The sequence below is a fragment of the Thalia democratica genome, chromosome 9 (assembly GCF_965202585.1).
Source record: "Thalia democratica chromosome 9, ktThaDemo2.hap1.1, whole genome shotgun sequence".
In the NCBI taxonomy this organism is placed as follows: Eukaryota; Metazoa; Chordata; class Thaliacea; order Salpida; family Salpidae; genus Thalia; species Thalia democratica.
In genome coordinates this window covers 26,792,758-26,812,405 of record NC_139173.1, presented here as the reverse complement: position 1 = coordinate 26,812,405, position 19,648 = coordinate 26,792,758, and the positions used below count along the sequence as shown (strand labels likewise).

The window sequence follows — 19,648 nt, the reverse complement described above, 5'->3', positions numbered from 1 at the left end:
ATTTACATACAGCCGCTGTGTTTACAAAATATTGCAGTTTTTTGAAACACATCAAAAATATGAGGATCTTTGTTTTAAAACTTTTAGTTGTACGCTTTTTAAGCTTCAAAAACATTAAAAAAAGTCAAACATTTGGGCCTTGTTTATTATTTTTATATGTGAGCACTCGCGAACAAAAAACTAATGGTTTAAAATACTTTCCATGCACCAAAGTTTTATACATAGAATTAAGTAACAAAATAAGTTTAACGCAATTATTTGTCTACTTTGTTCACTTTAAACTCTTATCTGTAGTTCAAAACATAGTGTTTTTTTTTTGCATTTGTGCAACTATCTTAGGGTTTCAATGTCAATATTAAACGTTATGAAATGACAAATTTAAGGCCAACATTAACAGAACGACTTGAGAAACTTAAACATCATTATATTTCTGCTATGCTAAAAACGTTTAAATTTTGATTTATTGTTCTACATTTTAGAAATAAGAACTCAATGATCTTTTTATTTCACATGAAATAATTATATAATAGTATTAAATTTCTTGCTGACATTATAAATTAACCTAAAAAAATAAAAATCGTACAATAAAAGCTCGTAAGTTATAATATTTTACCTAGAATACTAGTTCAAATAGTAATTTAAATTCAAAACCAAATCTCAATTTTTTAATTTTATTCATACAAATTTGGCTTGATTTTTCATTTTTCTTTTAATTCTGGTTTTCTTGACATCGTAGCGATCCTGGAAAACGGTATTATAAAAAGCTAGTTTTATTGATAAAAAAGCTCGACATTGATTTAGCTGCTTTTAGGTACAAAATCCGTAAAAAAAAAATATATCAGACAAATAATATTTTGCAAAGAAAGAATATGAAGTTAAAAATAAAGTTAGTAAAATACATTCTTTTATATTTTAAGCATATATTTCTTTGAAAAATTCCATTATGAAAACATTTTTAATGTAGTCACTTAATTATGATTAAAATACATTATATCATCAAAAAAAAAGAATGAAGTCAATTTAGATGTAAACAAACAAAAATTTAATAATAAAGTAGTATACTATACTGAGAAAAATTTGTGGTGTATTCAGTTAAGTAAAACAAATCTTTGTTATGAAATTGCGTTTTTTTTTTAAGTAACAACTTTAAGTTTATAATCTTAATAATTGACCTCCATTGCATTAAAGACTGTTGTTGTTAACTACTAAAATATATTTAATTAATAACCACAAGTATTATTTTTCTTTAATTTTTTTTTTGTAATGTGTTTTAATAGAAGCATTTCAGCCACCAACTCAAGTTACTAACAAAGACTAATGAACAATAATTTCAAATATTTTTGATTTTAAAACTTTAGATGTTAAAAAAAATTCCGATGTAAAGTTGTGTGCAGCTAAAAGCAAAGTACTGCCGTGATGTTTTTACGATTTTAGAGCAAAAAGCTAGACCTAGTACAAAAAATAGAACAAAAAAGACGTTAATAAACAATTAAACTAAAGATAATGCTAACTTATTTTCTTAAGTAATTAAAAAAAAATTCGAAGTAAAAACAGTACATACCCTATCATTTCTCCATTTTTCCTTCAAAAATTCAGGAGGCTCCAAGGATCCAGGATCGGATACAGAAACGTAAGTAAGAGCTTTGTGAATTTGAACCTTAAAAAAAATTTTAATTAAAAAAAATTGTCAGAACCCAAAAATAAAACTTGCTTAGAAAGTTTAAACTCAACTTGTAATCAAACTTAACTTGCCTTTATTTAGAAACAAATTAATTAAATAATATGTTTTAAAAGAATTTTGAAATACGTGTACGCTATCAAGCACGTAAGTTAGATAATTCTTTCGTTTAATACTTTGACAACATTAGCCTAAAAATGAATGTTTTAAACAACAATTAAAGTTTTTAAACTCTGAAACGAGTACTTTTAACTCACACTTTTGGGTTCGCGCTTGATGACGGGCAGGGCCTTGTGGCGCCTCTTGGGCTGGTAGGACTTTCCGAGGGGGCTGCTCTGCATGCTGAGGCACACCCTCTCGTACGCCTCGTTTATCTCCTCGTCGGTCTTCTTCGTGCTGATGTGCGGCAGCTTGTTGTTCATCTGTTTTTATTTGTAACACATTTTGTAAAAACATGTGTATTTCGTTGTGAATACTTTGCATGCTATATTCAACTTACGTAATTTTTATCGCTTCTACGCTATTCTTACTCGGTGCAAACAGTTGTGTTCAAAAGTATTAGGTATGAAATACATTAAGAACTAGACAAAATTAATCTTTAAATAAAATCACATAAAAATAATCCAATTTTGGCAGCTTGCGGTTCAACTGTTTTTATTTAAAATACAATATTGTAACTTGCTTTAAATCAAACGATTGTAAGTGCTGAACTTAGAGTTTTTATTTTTTATACACTTTTTAATTCTTACTTAAGTTTAGTATTGTTAAGTTTTGCTTTTATGTAACCTACTTAAGCACTAACTTTTATACTTCACAGCAAAAGTTAATGCAGTAATATTAACAAAGTTTAGTTTTAAAAATAAGTTTATTAAACCACAAGTTTTCAAAACATAAGTTTTTCAATACTTTGTTTTATTGTTTTGTTTTACTTATTTTTTATAGCTTACATTTATTTGTTAAAAACTTTTTAAAGAATTATTTTAACAACTGATGATCTCTTATATCTTCGTATAGAGTGAGACATTGTTTTGTTTATGTTAAACTGTGAAAATAAGTTATAATAATTTAAAATATTGTACTATATTAACTCAATAAAACATTGTAAAAAATTTTTGAAATAAAGTTCAAAACTAAAAAAAAGGTATATATGAACTTTAAATTAAATCATACAGAAGTAAATAAATTTTAAAATTTAAAGAAAAATGTATGTTTATATTTATCTATCTAACATCATCAACTCAAAGTACCATATCAACAATATCAATATAATCGTCTTTACTCTTTTGTTTCAATAATTGACTCTTCACTTTTTTCTTATCTTCATCTTTCGCTTCTCCTTTTTTCTGGCCCATCAAAACCTAAAAAAATCTCTGTAAACATTTTTTTCATACAAATATTTAGTTTTACAACTATTTTTTAAAGAGAAAACTATACTCTTACAAAATAAGTGTTCGCCGAAGCAGTTCGCTTCACGTCCAATGGAAGCTGAAACTCTTTGAGCTTAATTCGTTTCGTCAAGTTGCAAGCAAGCTTGGTGCCGAGTGCTCCTGTGTATTTTAACTGTACTTAAATACTATTTTAAGAAGTAATAATAAAAGCAAAGTAAACCTCGCGCTATTTAACCAAACTAATTTAGAAACACATTAGGAACTTTCATTGCACTGAATTTACATAAAAATTTACACGTGCAACTGTATTAGTGACCGGAGTTTCCAGAAATAATGATTTCTGAACACTTAATAAATGTTTTTACAAAGTAAATCTTTGTTTATTTTATTGAGCAATTTTGTAGAATTTTTCCCATAAAACTTTAGCAAATACACAAGTAAAAAACCAACCTATAAAGTGTCCGCTTCTGTTCCACACCCTGACGTTGCCCGATGGAGAGCAAGTCACGAAAACGCCATTTTCGTGCAAGCAAATGTCGTTTATGGCCTCAGTGTGGGCTTGAAAGTAGAGGATGACCCGTGGTGGAATCGTGGTCAGTTTGCTCACTCGTTTCGATGACAAGTTTCTGTTTTTTTTTAAATAAAAGATTTTGTCTACCCGGAAAAATTTATTTAAAGTTGACTTTTCAAAAACTTTTGTAAATGTATTAGCTGAATTAAGTTCACAAAAGTTACCTGTTACTAGCATGAGAATTTTTGAAATTAAAAGTTTATTTTATTAGCTTTAAACTCAAGCTATTTCTTAAGTTTAGTTTATATAACGTTCTCTTTAACAAAACACTTTAAATATATACGAAAAGTTTATGAAAGTGTTAAAAATTAAGTTGAACTAAACTTTGCTAAAAAATATATTTTGTTCGTAGCAAAAACAAGTATACTTCTGTTTATGACAAAATTATAGGTTTCATAAAATAGTAGAAAAAATATTGTATAAAAAGGGACAGACGTTTAGTCTAAGTAATTAACAGTGATAGTAATTAAAGTTAATTGTTTTCTCTCCTGCTTTAAAATCACGTTTTTTGATAAAAGTTCTAATAGAAACACATATATTATCATAAACAAACTCGAATCCCTTCTCGTTAAGTGTCGGATAATCGTGCATCAACTGAATGAGATCGGTCAAAGCCTCACGCTTGTTTTGATGGCTGCTCTCAACACAATACTCCTCTATGTCGAATATCTGGAAGACAAAAAAGTATACATTCACAAAAATCTTCTTTGGTAAATTTCAAAAAATCATTTATTGTGAATTTGTGAAAGTTCTATGCCAGTTTAAATATTTTTAACATTTTATTACTTTTAAACAAACATCAAATAAAAAAAAATGTGTAAGCTTTTACGGAAACTCCTAAAAATTTATAGAACTTTAAGGTATTTGGAAACTTGTGAAATTTTTACTTCAACTATTTTTTTAATTACTAAATTGAAATTGGCGGTTGGGATACATATAAATTTTATTTAACTTACGTGAATGTATCCCCTGGAGTCGCCGCACACGAGAACGGTGTTCTTCTTGTTGGTTGCCATGGCCAGCACCGAGTCCCCGTCCTTCCTCACCGCCACGAACTGTCCCAGCAGCCCGCCCCTGGGGTGGACCGACCACGCGTGTACCCATCCCCTCGACCCGCTGGCCAGCAGGACCGCAGTGTCTTCGCTGTGCGGCCGGCTTTTGAGGAAGAGCAGCTGTTGAGTATAATTTGTTGTGCATTAGTTCGTTATTTTGTAATTATCAAAAGCTGTTTTAAATCTTTTTAAAACATTTATACGTTTATCATGGAAGTTTTTAGCAGAGTTTTCACTTTGAGTGTAATGTGATAAATTAATAATTTGTTACTTTTGAGAAAAACAATTACTGAGTTTCACCAAAGAGCGGATTTTTAAATTGTAGATCTGTAGTAAAATAATGGTAAAAATGACAAATAGTTTAAAATTGGTTTAAATTAAGTTTTTTGACAAAACTAAAATTGAGAGAAAAACAAAAAAAAAATAGTAATGAATAAAATTGAATAATCCGCTCTGCGGTGAAACTTGATAATTGTTTTTTTCAAAAGTAATAAATTATTAGTTATCAATCTCCTTGTGGATAGACTACTGTGTCTTATTTAATTGTTTTAAACTCAATAGTTAATGTGATAAATATCTTAATAATAAAATACCTTAAGAGAGAACATCCAAAATCTAGACTAACATTTAGTTTGACAATAGTGCTTGGCATTTTTACAGTATATAAAAGAAAGTTATAGAAAGTATGGTACTCTAGTTATATAAATACTTCAATAAATAATCTACTTACCTATTAGAAACTAACCAAGTGCTAAAAATATGATTACAAAGGACAAATCAAAATACTTTTTTTTTACTGTTACAGACATTTAAACAAAGACAAATTTAGAGCCAGTTATATTTATTCGATAGTTTAAAAAAAAAACAACACCTTATCAACAGACACGTCAGATTTCCAGTAGTCCTTCTTGGTGGTGTTGGTGAGAACGTCCAGCTGATGCTGTGAAACTTCCGACCTGCTTTTCAGCGTCATCTTGCTAGACACCATATTGTTCCTGTCGTCGTTTTGATACGGATGAGCGCTCGGTTCCAACCCGACCTCATTCTCCTCCATTATGTCTGATCTTTGAAAGTTTTGTTTTTACATTTTTATATTAACACTTGCTCAAGTTTTTTTTTATTTAAACGCTTTGGAAACGTTTTTACGAAAACTTTTGACTAAAATCTTACCTTTTTAAGTATCGTTTAAAGTAGATATTATAAGATTAGATCAACAACGATATAAATTACCTTTATCATCTTAAATTTACAACATAGTTATATTTCATTTACAAATAATATCTGTAATAACTTTTTTGGCATAAGTATTCGTATCATAGATTAGCTCTTTAATTAGTTTAGGCGTCTGTATACTTTATATTATTATATTGTATTGCCTTTCTCTCTTTAACTAACGTTGCATATATTAAGAATAATTTAAGAAGATCTAGCTTTAATTATTTATTATTCATTTTTTAATCTGTCAAACTCACTCTTTTATTGTGATTTTACTGATACTAGCTCGTAACATTCTGTGTTCAGCTGCAAAATACATTAATTAAAACCAACATACTGTTAATAAGTGTATTTTATTAAAAAAAAGTACAGCTGATTTGGGTTTTGCAATTTTTGTTTGAACCTTAATAAAGAAAAAGATAGGTTAAATCGAAAAAATTAAAAGTCTTAATATTTTACTTGACAGGCAACTTTTTATAAGTGTATGTTAAAAAAAAAACTTTTAAAACCTTTGTTATTAAAAACTTAAACAAACATTGAATTAAGATTAACATTTGTATGTAAAGTTGAAAAATTTAAAAAAAAGTATTCTAATAAGCACTGAATAAAAATTACAAGCAAATGCAGATATGGTTGGGTCAGGTACGTTCTTGTGGCCCCTCAACAAACTGTGAGATGACCCTTGCGCCCATTTTTCGTACCTGGTGTTTTCCATTGAAGATTGAGCTTGTAATATGCGTGGTCCTTGCTATCGAAAAAAACAATAGAATAAACAAAAAATTGAGCTTGTTAAAAAGATTACGAGTTTTTGTTCAAAATTTATTTGCTTTAAAGGTACACATTTTTTTTTGTAAACTTTAGTAGTGCCTTTACCTTTTATATGAAAAACAAGCTTAAAGAAAGGTTAACAGTTTCATGCTAACTATTTTATAGTACAAAACGGAACACAAAAGTACTAACTCTGTGTTGTGCTTTAGTGTGTTGTTGGTTCATGACTGGAAATTTTCCTTCCATTTGCTGACATCTGTAAAAATCTCTGCTGATCGGGACAAAACTCAGTCCACGATTTAACCGACACAAAAGCTCACCTGTTTGATGATCATAACTAGTTAAGTACGTTTTATTTTTATGCTTTAAAATTTTAAAAAACTTGTCTTAAAAAGTATTTTAATAGAAAAATTTTTTTATGATTAACTTATATAAAATGCGTGAGAAGGGTATGACAAATAGCTAGTTGAATTTGAAACATTGAAACTAAGATAAATAACAAACAAATAGTTTAAACAAAGTTTATATTACATCACTTTGGAAAAATTCTACTTTATTACATAAGAAGCTATGACACTGAATAAAATCATCAGTTTTACAATATTTTATTTTCTAAAGTATTGATTATAAATTGATACTTAAACTGTTCCTAAAACATAAAACCATTAAAAAAAGTCTTTAAAGCATAAAAAGTATTAAAAGTATATACACAAACTTGTTATTTGCTTAGATTTTGCTTAGTAAACACACTTTTTCATTTGAAAAAAAATTAAACAGATTAAAAACTACACGCTTACCATTTTCGTGACTCCAAATATAAATTTCTCCGTCGTAAGATGCCGAAGCGACTATTGTGACGTCATTTTTGTGCGTGTAACTGTCCAGGGAGTTTATGTCTTCCTGGTGAATTTCTTGCCAGCTGGTGTGACCTTCGTGGGGAGTGTCCTTGCTTTGCTTATCCCTTTTAAATAAGACTAAACTGTTAATTTTGATTCAATTAGAATTTTAACAAATTAAGTTACTTATTATAATGGTTAGAATAAAATTGTTAATGCTTGTCTCTTTAAATAAAATCAGAATTTAAATTTTAAGAATTTAATGCTTTAAAGTTGTCAAACTGACTTGAATATCCAAATCTGTCTATTCCATCCAGCAACGAGTATTTCAGGACCAACAGTCAGTATGCTTGTAACCTATTTAATAAAAAAATTATAATCAAATAATGATTCCGACAAAGATTCATAAACTATCAAAGTTAATGTTCAAAAATCCCCCGGATTGAAAGTAACAATTTTCAAGCAGCTCTATAAAAACATTCAAGTTGTAAAAACAATTTTTAAAACCTCCAGGTTGTTGGCAGGGTTCAGCTTGTTGAGCAGCAGCCCGTTGTTGAAGTTCCAAACCTTCAACGACCCGTCCCTGAACCCCGTGATGAGTCTCCGCTGGGTGGAGTCGAAGCGCATGCAGGTGACCTCCACGCTTTCGCTCGCGTAAAAGTGGATGACCTTCTTGCCCGTGGTGAAGTCCCACACCGACACCACCGAGTCGTGGCCCGCTGTCACTAACTGCAGTTTTTAATGAGTAAGTTGTTTGCAAAGTTTGAATGCAAATATATCAACAGCTTTAAAGCATCCAAAATTCAAGTACATAGTGCTTTTTTAAAACGCATGTTTTAACTTTTTAAACTTATTTACTTTTACGATAACAGTTGTGATTTATAACACCCAAAAAGCAGTGAAAGACGAAACTTTAAGTGATCTCAAAATAGTTTTCACAAAGTTTGAAAAACTTAGTTATGTTAGTGTCTTTTGTAAAAAACGTAATCTTTTTTCTACGTTTCACAAGCGAAAAAAGAAATATCAACTAACACTCTTAAAGTTTAGCTCAAAAATAAACACGTTAAGTTATTTTTGTGATATTTCAGAAACACTTGTTTGTTTTCATTATTTATTTATTTTATTTACTTATTGATTTGTAACAAAGTTTTAATTAACAAAGACAAACAAATCAACAAGTTTTACAAAAGTTTAAGCTGCTACATAAAGTTTAGTTATCAAGTTTGGTAATAAAATTAAGTGAAAATATTGTTAAAAAAACTTTGATAGGTCTTTTAGTACGATAAATGTAAATACTCCGCCATACTAAACTACACCGCAAAGTTGTCATAAACTATAAAAAGTTGACAACTACCGACCTGATTGAATGTTTCGTTGTAGAGAACGCACGATACGCACCCATCGTGTGCCTTGAATACTGAAGGGTCCTCCTTGGACTCGTCATCGTTCTTTTCCATCAAGCCTGTCTAAAAATGACACCACAGAAGTAAATTTTATGCTAAACTTATCCGAATTCAAAAACACCAAGTTGTTTATGTAAAACTGGAAATTTTTCACTCAGCATTTTCTATTAATAATTAATTTTCATACATGGCACTTATGCTCACTTTTGACATGCTATTTTATCTATACATAGCGTTGATACTAGTAAAATTATGAATATTTCAACATATGTTTTTGACCGAAACCTTTATATAGTAAATGTACAATACTAAACTTGGTGTAAAAAGTTTATTAAAAATAAAAATACTTAATGAAAAACCTTTTCTCAACTAAACTTTTATACTAAGCTAGAGTTTTAAAGATAATATATAAAATCATAATTGTAATTTATTTGTTTTTAGTTTTTTTAACAAAGAAAATTAGATTTGTGACTCATGGCTCATATAAAAATAAAAAAAAGTTAAACTCAGAAACAGATAAGTATTTATAAAATAATATTATGTTTTTCTTATAAATTTAGAAACGTTTTGACTAAAGTCAATGTAGTCCATATTTTTCATAGTTTACTTTTTACAAGTAGTATTTTATATGTAGAATAATAACTACACTAAAAACAGTTAATAAAAATAAGTTAAGTAAGCAGGTTCATTAATGTAATAAGAAATAAAATCAATTTAAACAATAATCTATAATCTACCCCAAAAGCAGCTACAATGAGTTGTTTTGTTCTGAGGTGGTAGCAACAAGTTTCAAAAGGTAGGTTGGGCGGGGCAACCTTCCTGAAAAACCTCGACCTGAAAACCTGAATGACGGACATATCTCTCAGATCTGACAAGTAAAGTACCTGAAAATCGTAAAAACTTTCAGCCTTTTAAAATATGATTTTAAAATAATTATAACTTAAGTTGTTTTTGTAAAATAATAATTTGTTTAAAGTTACAATAAAACTACAATAAAGTATGAATCTTTATATACATTTTTCTTTTCTTTTTTATTATAAGATATTTTGCAACTTTTTAAACTTTGAGTCAAAATAAACGTTAGTAATGTCGCAAATGCATAAAACAACCTTTTTAGTTATTTTTAAGTCAGTATCAAAAATATTTACTTATTGTAAAATACCATTCAGTTTTAAACTAAAACACAAAAAGAAAATTAATTTCTATATACCAGACAAAAAGTTAAAGTGCATTTTTTTGGTGGAACACCTGGAAAAATTACTTTGAACTATACTTTTTATAACAACTTGTACGTACCCTGCTTGTGTCTATGGTGAGCAGGTGTCCCGGTCCGGGGATGATCTTGACGAAGCTGACGGGTTCCCGGTGGTGCATCATGCAGGAGGCGCTCTTCGTGGTGTATGGGCTCCACAGGCGAACTATGCAGTCGTATCCTCCCGTTGCTGTTTACAAAAAAAAGTTTTAAGCGCAATTAAAACATCTGAAAACGTTTTTGTAATACACAAGGTTGTCTTGTTGCAAAAGCTTAAGAAAGGTTATTTAAGCTCAGAAAGTTCTGTAGCCTATAGTTTTATTTCAATAAACGAAAACAAAAATTAGTTAAACACAGAATTAGTAATTTTAATTTAGTTTGAATCATGTAGTTTTAAAGCTAAACAATAGATTTTGTATCTAACAGCTATGTTTGTTAATCTTGTAAAAGATTAACTCTTTCAAGGCATAACATAACTATCATAAAAAGTTCAAACCTATTGTGTTCCATTTATAGCTCCAGTCGTATGATATGAATCCCTTTCTTGACTTGTAGTAGTGACTCCTGAAAAATAAAAACTATTTTAAACGTCTGAATTATACCAAAAAGTTATAACTTTAAATTTAAAATAAATACATTTAAAAGTTTTTTACATATTCTTTAGTTTAAAGTTTAGTTTATTTTCAAGATCAAACCTGTTCGAAGGGCATTTAACAAAGCCGGGGTACTTTTTAATGTAGGTGATATTCGCTAGATCGGCCAGATACATCGAGTCGTTGTCGGTGGAGCTGATTGATATCGAGCAATCGTATCCTTGAGTCAAGTGCACGTATTCCAATTTGTTCACCCAGTCTGTGTGGACGTTCTGTGACAGGAAAAATTTAATGAACAAGTAAAATATGACATAACAATATAATGTACAGAAAAACCCACTGTAGTTTAAAAAATTCTTTTATGTGTCAATTTAGTAGATAGCTTATATATATTTTTTTATTTTAATATTAGTTTTTTTATTTGCACAATATGGTTATGTGCATAGTTATTTTATATGTTTATTTCATAATTAAACTGTTAATATACTTGCACAAACTCACTTCTAATACAAATAATCTCGCACCCGGTATTTTGTTCTGGAAAAACCTGTCGATCCAAATGTTTGTGGTTTTGCCTAATTGAAAAAAAAAAATATTTTGTAAAATGTTTTTAAAACTCTCTCAACAGCTAACTTACCGTTATCGAAGTTTATGTTGAAGAATCCGTACTTTAGCAGCTTTGTAAACTTGAAAACGTAAATGCAGCCTTTAGTGTCACCAGCTAGCAACGTCGCACAGTTAATATTGTTGTTGTCAAACCTTTAGCAAAATAAATATTTAACTTTTACATGAAAGCTTTTAGTCATTTTTTTAACTGTGTACTTTTTACTTTATAGATCACAATAAACGTTCTCAACTAAATGATAAGGAGAACTATCAACACAATTTTTTGAATCTATTAACAAAGAAATCTTACACTTGTTTTAAATAAATCTAAAGAGATCATCAGTTGAATAAGAATTCTATTTGAATATAATAACTAATTTTAACTAACCAGTAGTTCATACACATAATGGCATTGTTGAAACCAAGCAGTTGGTATTGTTTATCGATTTTCGCGTGAGCCAACTCATAAAAAGCTTATTGAAAGTTTATAGTTGGTTAAATATAAAGCAGGATGTTTACTACATGTTGCAAACTTTTAGAATTAGTATTAAAAAATATTTGTGTTGATAATAATTGAATTATCAAATTTAATTTTGTTTAAGAAGTAATTATATTTAAGAAGTAATTATATCTAAAAGTTGGTAAAGAACTCAGTACCAGATTTATAAAAAGCTGAACATTTGGGTAAGATTTTTTTAGTTGGGTACAAGTAAATGTTTAATATTACATGCAAACTTAAACACACTTTTTATAACGAAAACAATAACTTAAAAAAAAAACATAAAAACTGTCATTAATAAAGGTACGAAAAATTTAACTGAACTTTTTATTAATTTAATATAGTAATTTAAATAATTTTTATCAAAGTACAACCAACTTATTTCTCTTTGCGTTGAACTAATAGCAAACATGTTCAAGTTAGGGCATGTGACCAAATCTGTCAGCCACACCGGTATATGAGACTTTTTTGTACTTTCTATCTGAGAAATTTATCAGTTGTACAACTAGAAGGCATTATCCAAAAGTATATTTTTAATTCATAAAGTTTAGCTATGTACATTGAACACATGCAACTTGCCTTTGAAAATATATGAGTTTGGAATATATTAGTTATTACAAGGTGTGTAAGTAAGAAAGATAGGTGCTATTGAATTTAGTAGAAATCAAGTTAATTCAAAGTTATGTCCAGCTTATAATAACATACCTTTATGGGAACGGGTCTAAATTGCACGAGGTTACTAAATTGCACGAGGGGACAAAATTGCACGAGAACAAAATTGCACGAAGGCACAAAATTGCACAAAGCCAAATATACACGAAGCCAAATTTGCGCGAGGGCACAAATTTGCACGAAGACAGTTTTGCACCAAGGGTCAATTTTGCACGAGTTACATTTTTTCACGAGAATAAAAAATGCAGAAAAAAATAAAGATTAAGTATAAACAAAAAAAAGTTTTAAAAAAAGCTACCCGACCAAGAGTAAGGGTCAGGGGTAACAGTGAAAGTAAAAAAAAATTCTTAAGTTTAAATAAAAATAATAATACCTACCGACCGAGGGTAAGGGTTAGGGGTAACAATGATAAAAAAAAACAATAATAAATTTAACCCGTGCGAAATCGTCTGCTCGTGCAAAAGTGTCTTCGTGCAAAAGTGACCCTTCTTGCAAAATTATCTTCGTGCAATTTTATCTTTGTGCAATTTTGTCCCCACGTGCAATACTGTACGCTCGTGCATATTAGACAGCTACTCTACACTTATATTTTAATCATAAATAGCCTACAGTAACTAACATATAATAAATATACAATATAAACAGCAGCTTACAGTAACGGATCTGATGAACTCCATTTCGATGTTGTAGATGTTCAGCTGCCCCTCCTTGCTCAGCACCAGCCACCTCCCCCCCAAGTTGTCCGCGTCCGCCGCCCTCTCCCCCTTCTTGTTGGTCAGCAGCTGGAAGAACCTGATCGACACTATCAGGTCGCGGTGCGTCCTGTGGAAATGTCCCAGTAGTTTTTTTTTTTTTTGGAGACATAAATGCAACTTTTGAAACTCACGACTTTATTTTTCTCAGCGGCTTCTCGAAAGGCACCTGCAAGTTTGTTGTGAGCTTTGATTAGCTAGGTTAAAAACTTTAAATTATAAACTATTATTAACATTTCTTAAAATTGGCTAACTAATAATTCAAAGTCTAGTTTTACTTCTAAAACTCTTAACAAAGATACAATTTAAAAAACAGCTTGTACCAATTGTATTTGATTTGTTTTATAATTATTATGTTTATATTATTTTTTATAACTTGTATTTTTGTAAGTTTTGTTTAAAAACTTTTTAAATACTTTCATTTGAAAACTTCTAATATACTAAAAAAATTATCCGTTTCTAATATAAAACTAGTTAAATAAAAATATTTTAAAAAGAATTACTTCTCCGTATGTGTCTGGCATCATTTCTTTTTCTTGATATTCGACTTGCATGTACGTTAAGTAATCGTCCTTTAAATAAGTAATGATTGTATTAATCTTATTTATAATTTAACTTTTTTGCTGTTCTTTAATTAATTAATTTAATTAAAAAAACTCTATCAACTTTTATTACGATTAAAAACTTAGTATTTCAGTTCTATTAAAAAAGAACTAGTTGAAAAGTATTATTTTGTAATAAGTTATCGTCTAGTACTTTAAAGCTTTATTTGTTGTTTTATCAAAACTTTGTTATCTTACTGTAAATCTTAATCTGGTAAGGTTGTTTTTATTTGCCTCTATACTTTATGTTTTATGTCAAATTTATGTTTAACAACTAAAGGATTACATACAAACATATAGACATATTTGTTTTCGCAAAGCTTATTATGATAAGAAGTTAAACTCATAATAAAATGTTGATAACTATTCAAAAATATGAGCGCCAGCAAAACATTGATAGCTGCTATCCCAGTTTTTTCTCCTATTTAGTACCAAAACAACAGTTTATTTTCGTAGCTCACCCAATCTATGTTTCCGGTCAGGCCAGTGTCAATCTTCATGAAGAGCATGCGTAGGTTGTCGTCTTCGGGGTCGCAACCCAGCAGCCCACCGAGGGCCTCGCAAAATGTGTCAATGTCCAAACCTCTTCCGTCATATTTTACAGCATGGTGCTAAAAAATAGTACTAATTTAAAAAAACATTTTCTTGCGGTAAATGTCAAATGTATAACAAGATGGATCGACTAATGGAATCGCCTACTGCTTTAGCTTGAAATGCTTAAAGTTATAAACTTCTGTGCGAAAGTTATCTTAAGTTTTTAGATTATGGCTTTTTCAGACTAATGTGTAAAGTCTAACAAAATTTTTTAAATGCATCCGAAAAAGCATACTTTTTTTCACATAATTTACGTAGCCTAATAAAAGTTTCAAAACAATTATTAAATAATTTAAGATAAAAATTGCATGTATGCAATGAAGTTTTTTTGTAGTTATTAAAAAAATAAAGTCTGCTTAAGGAAACATGTATGGCTTGTACAAAAGTCTATAAAAATAAGAAAGTATAGTTTAAAGTTACAAAATTCTTCCGTTAAAAATATATCTACAAATGTTTTTGTAGTCAAAGAATAACTGAAATTGTAAAGGTGTACTGAACAAAAATTTAAATGTTCTAGTTCTCCAGCCCCTGTGATTTAAATTCTTTGAAAAAAAGCATTATCTATGTTTGATTCTTTTTACTATTCAAATGTTCTTAATTAAAACCACTGATTTCAATTTATTACGTGGCTTACTTTCATGACTGTAAGTTGCAGCAAAGAAAACTCTAATAAGCTTTTCAGTTTTGTTTTTATTTTTGAAACAATCTTTTATTTTTTATTTTTCATTTATATATACGATATTAATGCTGGATTTCTTACATGATAAGATAAAATTGACAAATTATTGAAATTAAAATAAAATTGGTTTAGTAAGTGTTTAATTTTTTAATTAAAAGGAAGCTCAATAAGGAATAAGTTTAAATACTAACCCTTTTAGACAGCTTAAAACAAACAAACCTTAAAAACTCTTTCAAGCCTCTTTAAATGGTGAAAATTTATATGATCATCTAGTCTTTCAAAAAGGTTAGTCGAATATGTTGTTGTTTTTGAAGAACTAATTTCTTTTAAATCTAATAACAACTAATTGTAACAAGTACTAAGCTTTTCTTAAAACTAAGCAAAATTCTTACCAGCTTTGATATCATCATTACTGTCAACGTCAAGTGTTATATCAATATCTACTTCAGAATTCCTATAATACAAAAACAATGATTCTTTTACTCAAATGATAATAAAGTTAAAATAATATTTTTTTAATTTTCTATGTATTAATAGAAAAACCTTGACGCAGCTCTAGCTGACATTGGTGGATAATTATCATCTTTATTATCGTCAGTTTTAACGGAACTATATAAAGAGTAACTTGAAATTAAACTACTAGACTCGGAATTTGAACAGGAACTGCATTCTGATTTATATGAGCTAGTTTGTTTAATCATTATTTTAACGTTATTGAAAATAGTTATTCCTGTCAAATATTTGTACCAAAACTTTGCACGAGTTGAGCTTTTATGATGTAACAATGAAATACTTTTTTGTGTAAATAAAATCTGCTTTTAAAATATTCATTTTAAGAAGTAGTTTAGCTGCTGACATAAACTTACTTTAACAGTTCAAACTAACTACGATTTTTATAACTTATATTACATCTTAGTTATATATTTCAAATTAAATATGTTTTGGAAAAACTAGTTCAGTAACTTCTAATTATTTAATTATTTTAACACAACGTTTTTTTTAAATACTTGATATTTTGTCCTTTATAACTCGATTATCAAAATTTAGTTTCTATCTTTTAAATTTACAATGGTATCGATACCTTTTAATAGTGTTATTTAGATAATATTTGAATCATACAGATAATAAGTATTTGTATACTTATAGACATACTATTAAAGTTATTGCATACTGTAAGAATAGTCTGAATCTAAAGAAAACTAAGTTTAACTATTTAGTAAAACCGAAACTTTTAAAATACTTATTTGAAATAATTCAGTTCAACTTTTAAATATGTTTTTAAATATATTGTTTGAATATTTTTTAAAAAGTTTACTGTCAGTATAAAATATGTAATTATGAGAAAATTGTACGCTTTTTAATAAAAGTTTTCTACCGAAAAACAAAAGCTGTACGTTAAACGATATATATTTTAAACTTAATAAAATATGTTGTACGTTATTAACATAAATAACAAATGAAAGTTATGCTTTATAACGTTTTCAAGTTATTCTCGTAATAATTTTTTTTTGGTTATTTGTTAATCTAAATATACTTTAGTCTTTTAAATGGTCATAATTAAAACTTTATCATAACATTTTTCATATACAGCTTTTTCTTGTAAATTTTCGGCAAGAAAATGTAAGATTATTTAGGTTTAAATATACTTTTGTTGTTTTTCTGCTGGATAAAGTAAAATAAGTCATAGTTACACCAAATATATATTCATCTTAGGCACAAACTATCAGCGATTGTTTTTATGTATTGATAGAAGAATTTAATTCTGTGCAAACATTTATTATACAAGATAAAAACAAGAAGACGTAATTACAATAAACACAATAATTACAACCAAAACTTAAACAATTTTGGAATGGAAAATAATACGGTACCAATTTACTAAATTATTCATTTATTAACTGTCTAGCAATAAAAAAAATTATTCGTAAACAAAATGGGAAGCGAGCAAAACAGACCCAACAACAACAAGACTGTCAATAACACCCCTGTAATAACTTTTGTTCTTCAAAAATTGCTTCTTTAGAAACCTTTTAACAGAAAAGCTGTTGTTTTTAACAAAACTGAAATCTTCTTCTACCCACGGTCTTTCGTTCCACCTAAAAATATTAATTACAGTTTCCGCTGATTCGGCTCCTGGATTTTCAGCTTTGTACGCTTTCACGAAATCAACCATTGAGACGCCTTCGTTGCCAGGACCGTAAAAAGGAGGTGTGATATAAGAAAACCTGAAAAATTTATTGCTAAATACTAAGTTACATAGAAATACAAGTATCAGTTTTTTTAAACAACAGCTGTTTCGACAGACGACAAAGTACCAGTCTCCTTAGGCTTCAATAAAAATCTGATATCTTCAATAAAACTGTGATATTAGCACGTTATGGCATGCTATAAGTATTATAAAAAGCTATTCATGCGTAAAAAAAAGTAAGATGTCAATAACTTATTTTTTGTTTGTGAATGGTTTGAAAATATCATTAATTGTTAAGTAACTTATAAATATTTAGAAATGTTACTAAACCTGAAATTTTATGAAATTAAAATAAGTTTTTTAGTATATATATATAATATACCGATGGCGCATCTAAGCAAACGATATAGGCCTATAAGTAGTTTCAGAATAAAGTATGTAGAGCTTACTTGAAATTGTTTTCGTTTCCATAAAACTCAAGACACCTTTGCACGTTTTCAGGGGAATTACAATGAGGAATAAAAGCTCGTGCCAAGTCAGTCACGACACTTTTACATAGCTCGTCTATAGATCTGTCATCGCATTCGAAAATACTCAACGCGGCCTCTTGTAAAGAACTTGACGGCTCGCCGTAGCTCTCAGTGGCAGGGTCGGGTGAGTGAATGAAAATTTTGCAGTTGCATTTGAAGAGAGAGTCAAATGGGTTTTCAGACATTTTTGTAACAAATAGAGCTTTTAAAGAATTAAGCGTGTCATAAAGACTAAATTGCAATAGTTTTTGTAAATACTAATGTAAATTACAAAAGATAAAATTGCTAACGTTAGACAAAATAAAATTGTATCTTATTATAAAGACTTAGTAAATTATTACTACAAGCTACAGTCAAGCATTAGTTATAAACAACTACAGTTAGAGGTCACTTGACAAATTTTTTAAGCTTTGTTGTACTTAAAATAATTTGACTATCTTTGAAACTTTATCACATATTTTTTTCAGTATGCTTTCTCTTTCTACTGCGTGAGAAAATTAAATAAAACACTTAATATTTTTAAGCGTAGAGCTTTTAAGATTCCATTTTTACAATCTACTGAAATTTTTATATTAAAAAATATCATAAGTCTTTTAGGAAATGAAACACCTTTATCTTAAAAAAGAACTAAGCAATCTTAAATTTTTCTCCTAATTGCTCGATTATAGCAAATATATTAAATGTAAACATACGCTGAAACAAACTATGTAAGGTCATTAAGAATGAAAAAAAGCAGTTGTATTATCAACATTAATCTTATGTTAATTCTTACCAAGAACAAAATTTTGTGGAACTTTTACTAGAAAAATCATTTTAATTATAAACTACAAAGTTTATGTACTTTTAAAATTTTCTATAATTAAGACAGCAATGCAGTACTTTAAAAAATTAATTTTAAACTACATTTCATATCTTAAGATATCATTTCACAAACTTGTTTGTGCTTTATAAATAATAATCGAAACAAATTTCACACTCAAACACAAAAAAGAAAAAAAATCACTTAAACAATATTAATTTAAGCATTAATCAGACTTATGTATTTGATTTTTATTAAAAAAAAAATTAAATACATTTCACTTTTAGCAACTAAACTGTTGTCTTAGTTTTACATGTTTTAAATACATACAACTATTCTAACAAAAAATAAAACAAGTAATATACAGTTTGCTTTTATTAATACATCATTTTAGACTTTGACCTTTTTTACTTTAAGCAACAGTTGTTAAATAAGTTTCAATAAAATCATTTCTATAAAAATAAACTTTTAAGTCCTCATATATTTTTTGCAATATAATTACATAATTAGTTGTTTTTTTTTTCATTACTATCAGTAAATTAGTATACTTTTTTAAGTAAAAACAGCTATAGTTTTAAAGTATCATGTACTTTTGACTTTTTATTTCCTTTATAACAAGAATTGCGAAAAACTGGATTAATCTCAATAAACAATAAAGAGCTTATAAACAGATTATTATGGGATTACTTTAAAGAAAATTAATCTTTTTAAGCTACAACAAATTAAATTAATTTAAACTAACTTAAGTACAATTGTCTTGTAATTTCTAAAACATAGTATGATCATTTAATTTAAAACAGTATTTGTAGTTATACATAGTATTATGCGTATAAGTTGTTTTAGAAAAACAAAAGTTTAAAAGTTCAACATAAAGGTGTTTTTTCATTATTATAATTCAGTACAAAAAATATTATAAATTAATCTTTACTATCTAAAAAAAGTTTGTTTACTTTACAATAACACTACTTTTT

At 28.3% G+C, this 19,648-nt stretch overlaps 1 protein-coding gene across 1 annotated transcript; it reads right to left on the bottom strand.

Moving 5' to 3' along the window:
* Nucleotides 1–675: 675 nt before the first annotated feature.
* LOC145845133 (WD repeat-containing protein on Y chromosome-like) lies at nt 676–18,063 on the bottom strand. The gene is made up of 30 exons (XM_082952554.1): nt 17,798–18,063; nt 17,274–17,385; nt 14,349–14,498; nt 13,789–13,857; nt 13,420–13,454; nt 13,187–13,355; nt 12,240–12,342; nt 11,751–11,835; nt 11,394–11,515; nt 11,258–11,331; nt 10,859–11,028; nt 10,660–10,727; nt 10,208–10,353; nt 9,649–9,795; nt 8,863–8,974; nt 8,016–8,233; nt 7,795–7,865; nt 7,470–7,651; nt 6,865–6,992; nt 6,520–6,652; nt 6,162–6,210; nt 5,561–5,753; nt 4,594–4,809; nt 4,171–4,306; nt 3,517–3,720; nt 3,119–3,225; nt 2,926–3,036; nt 1,936–2,100; nt 1,562–1,657; nt 676–741 (listed from the first exon to the last, which is right to left on the bottom strand). Exons 1-30 carry the CDS (start codon nt 18,061–18,063, stop codon nt 676–678), a joined length of 3,903 nt encoding a protein of 1,300 aa, XP_082808680.1.
* Between the last annotated feature and the right edge of the window lie 1,585 nt (nt 18,064–19,648).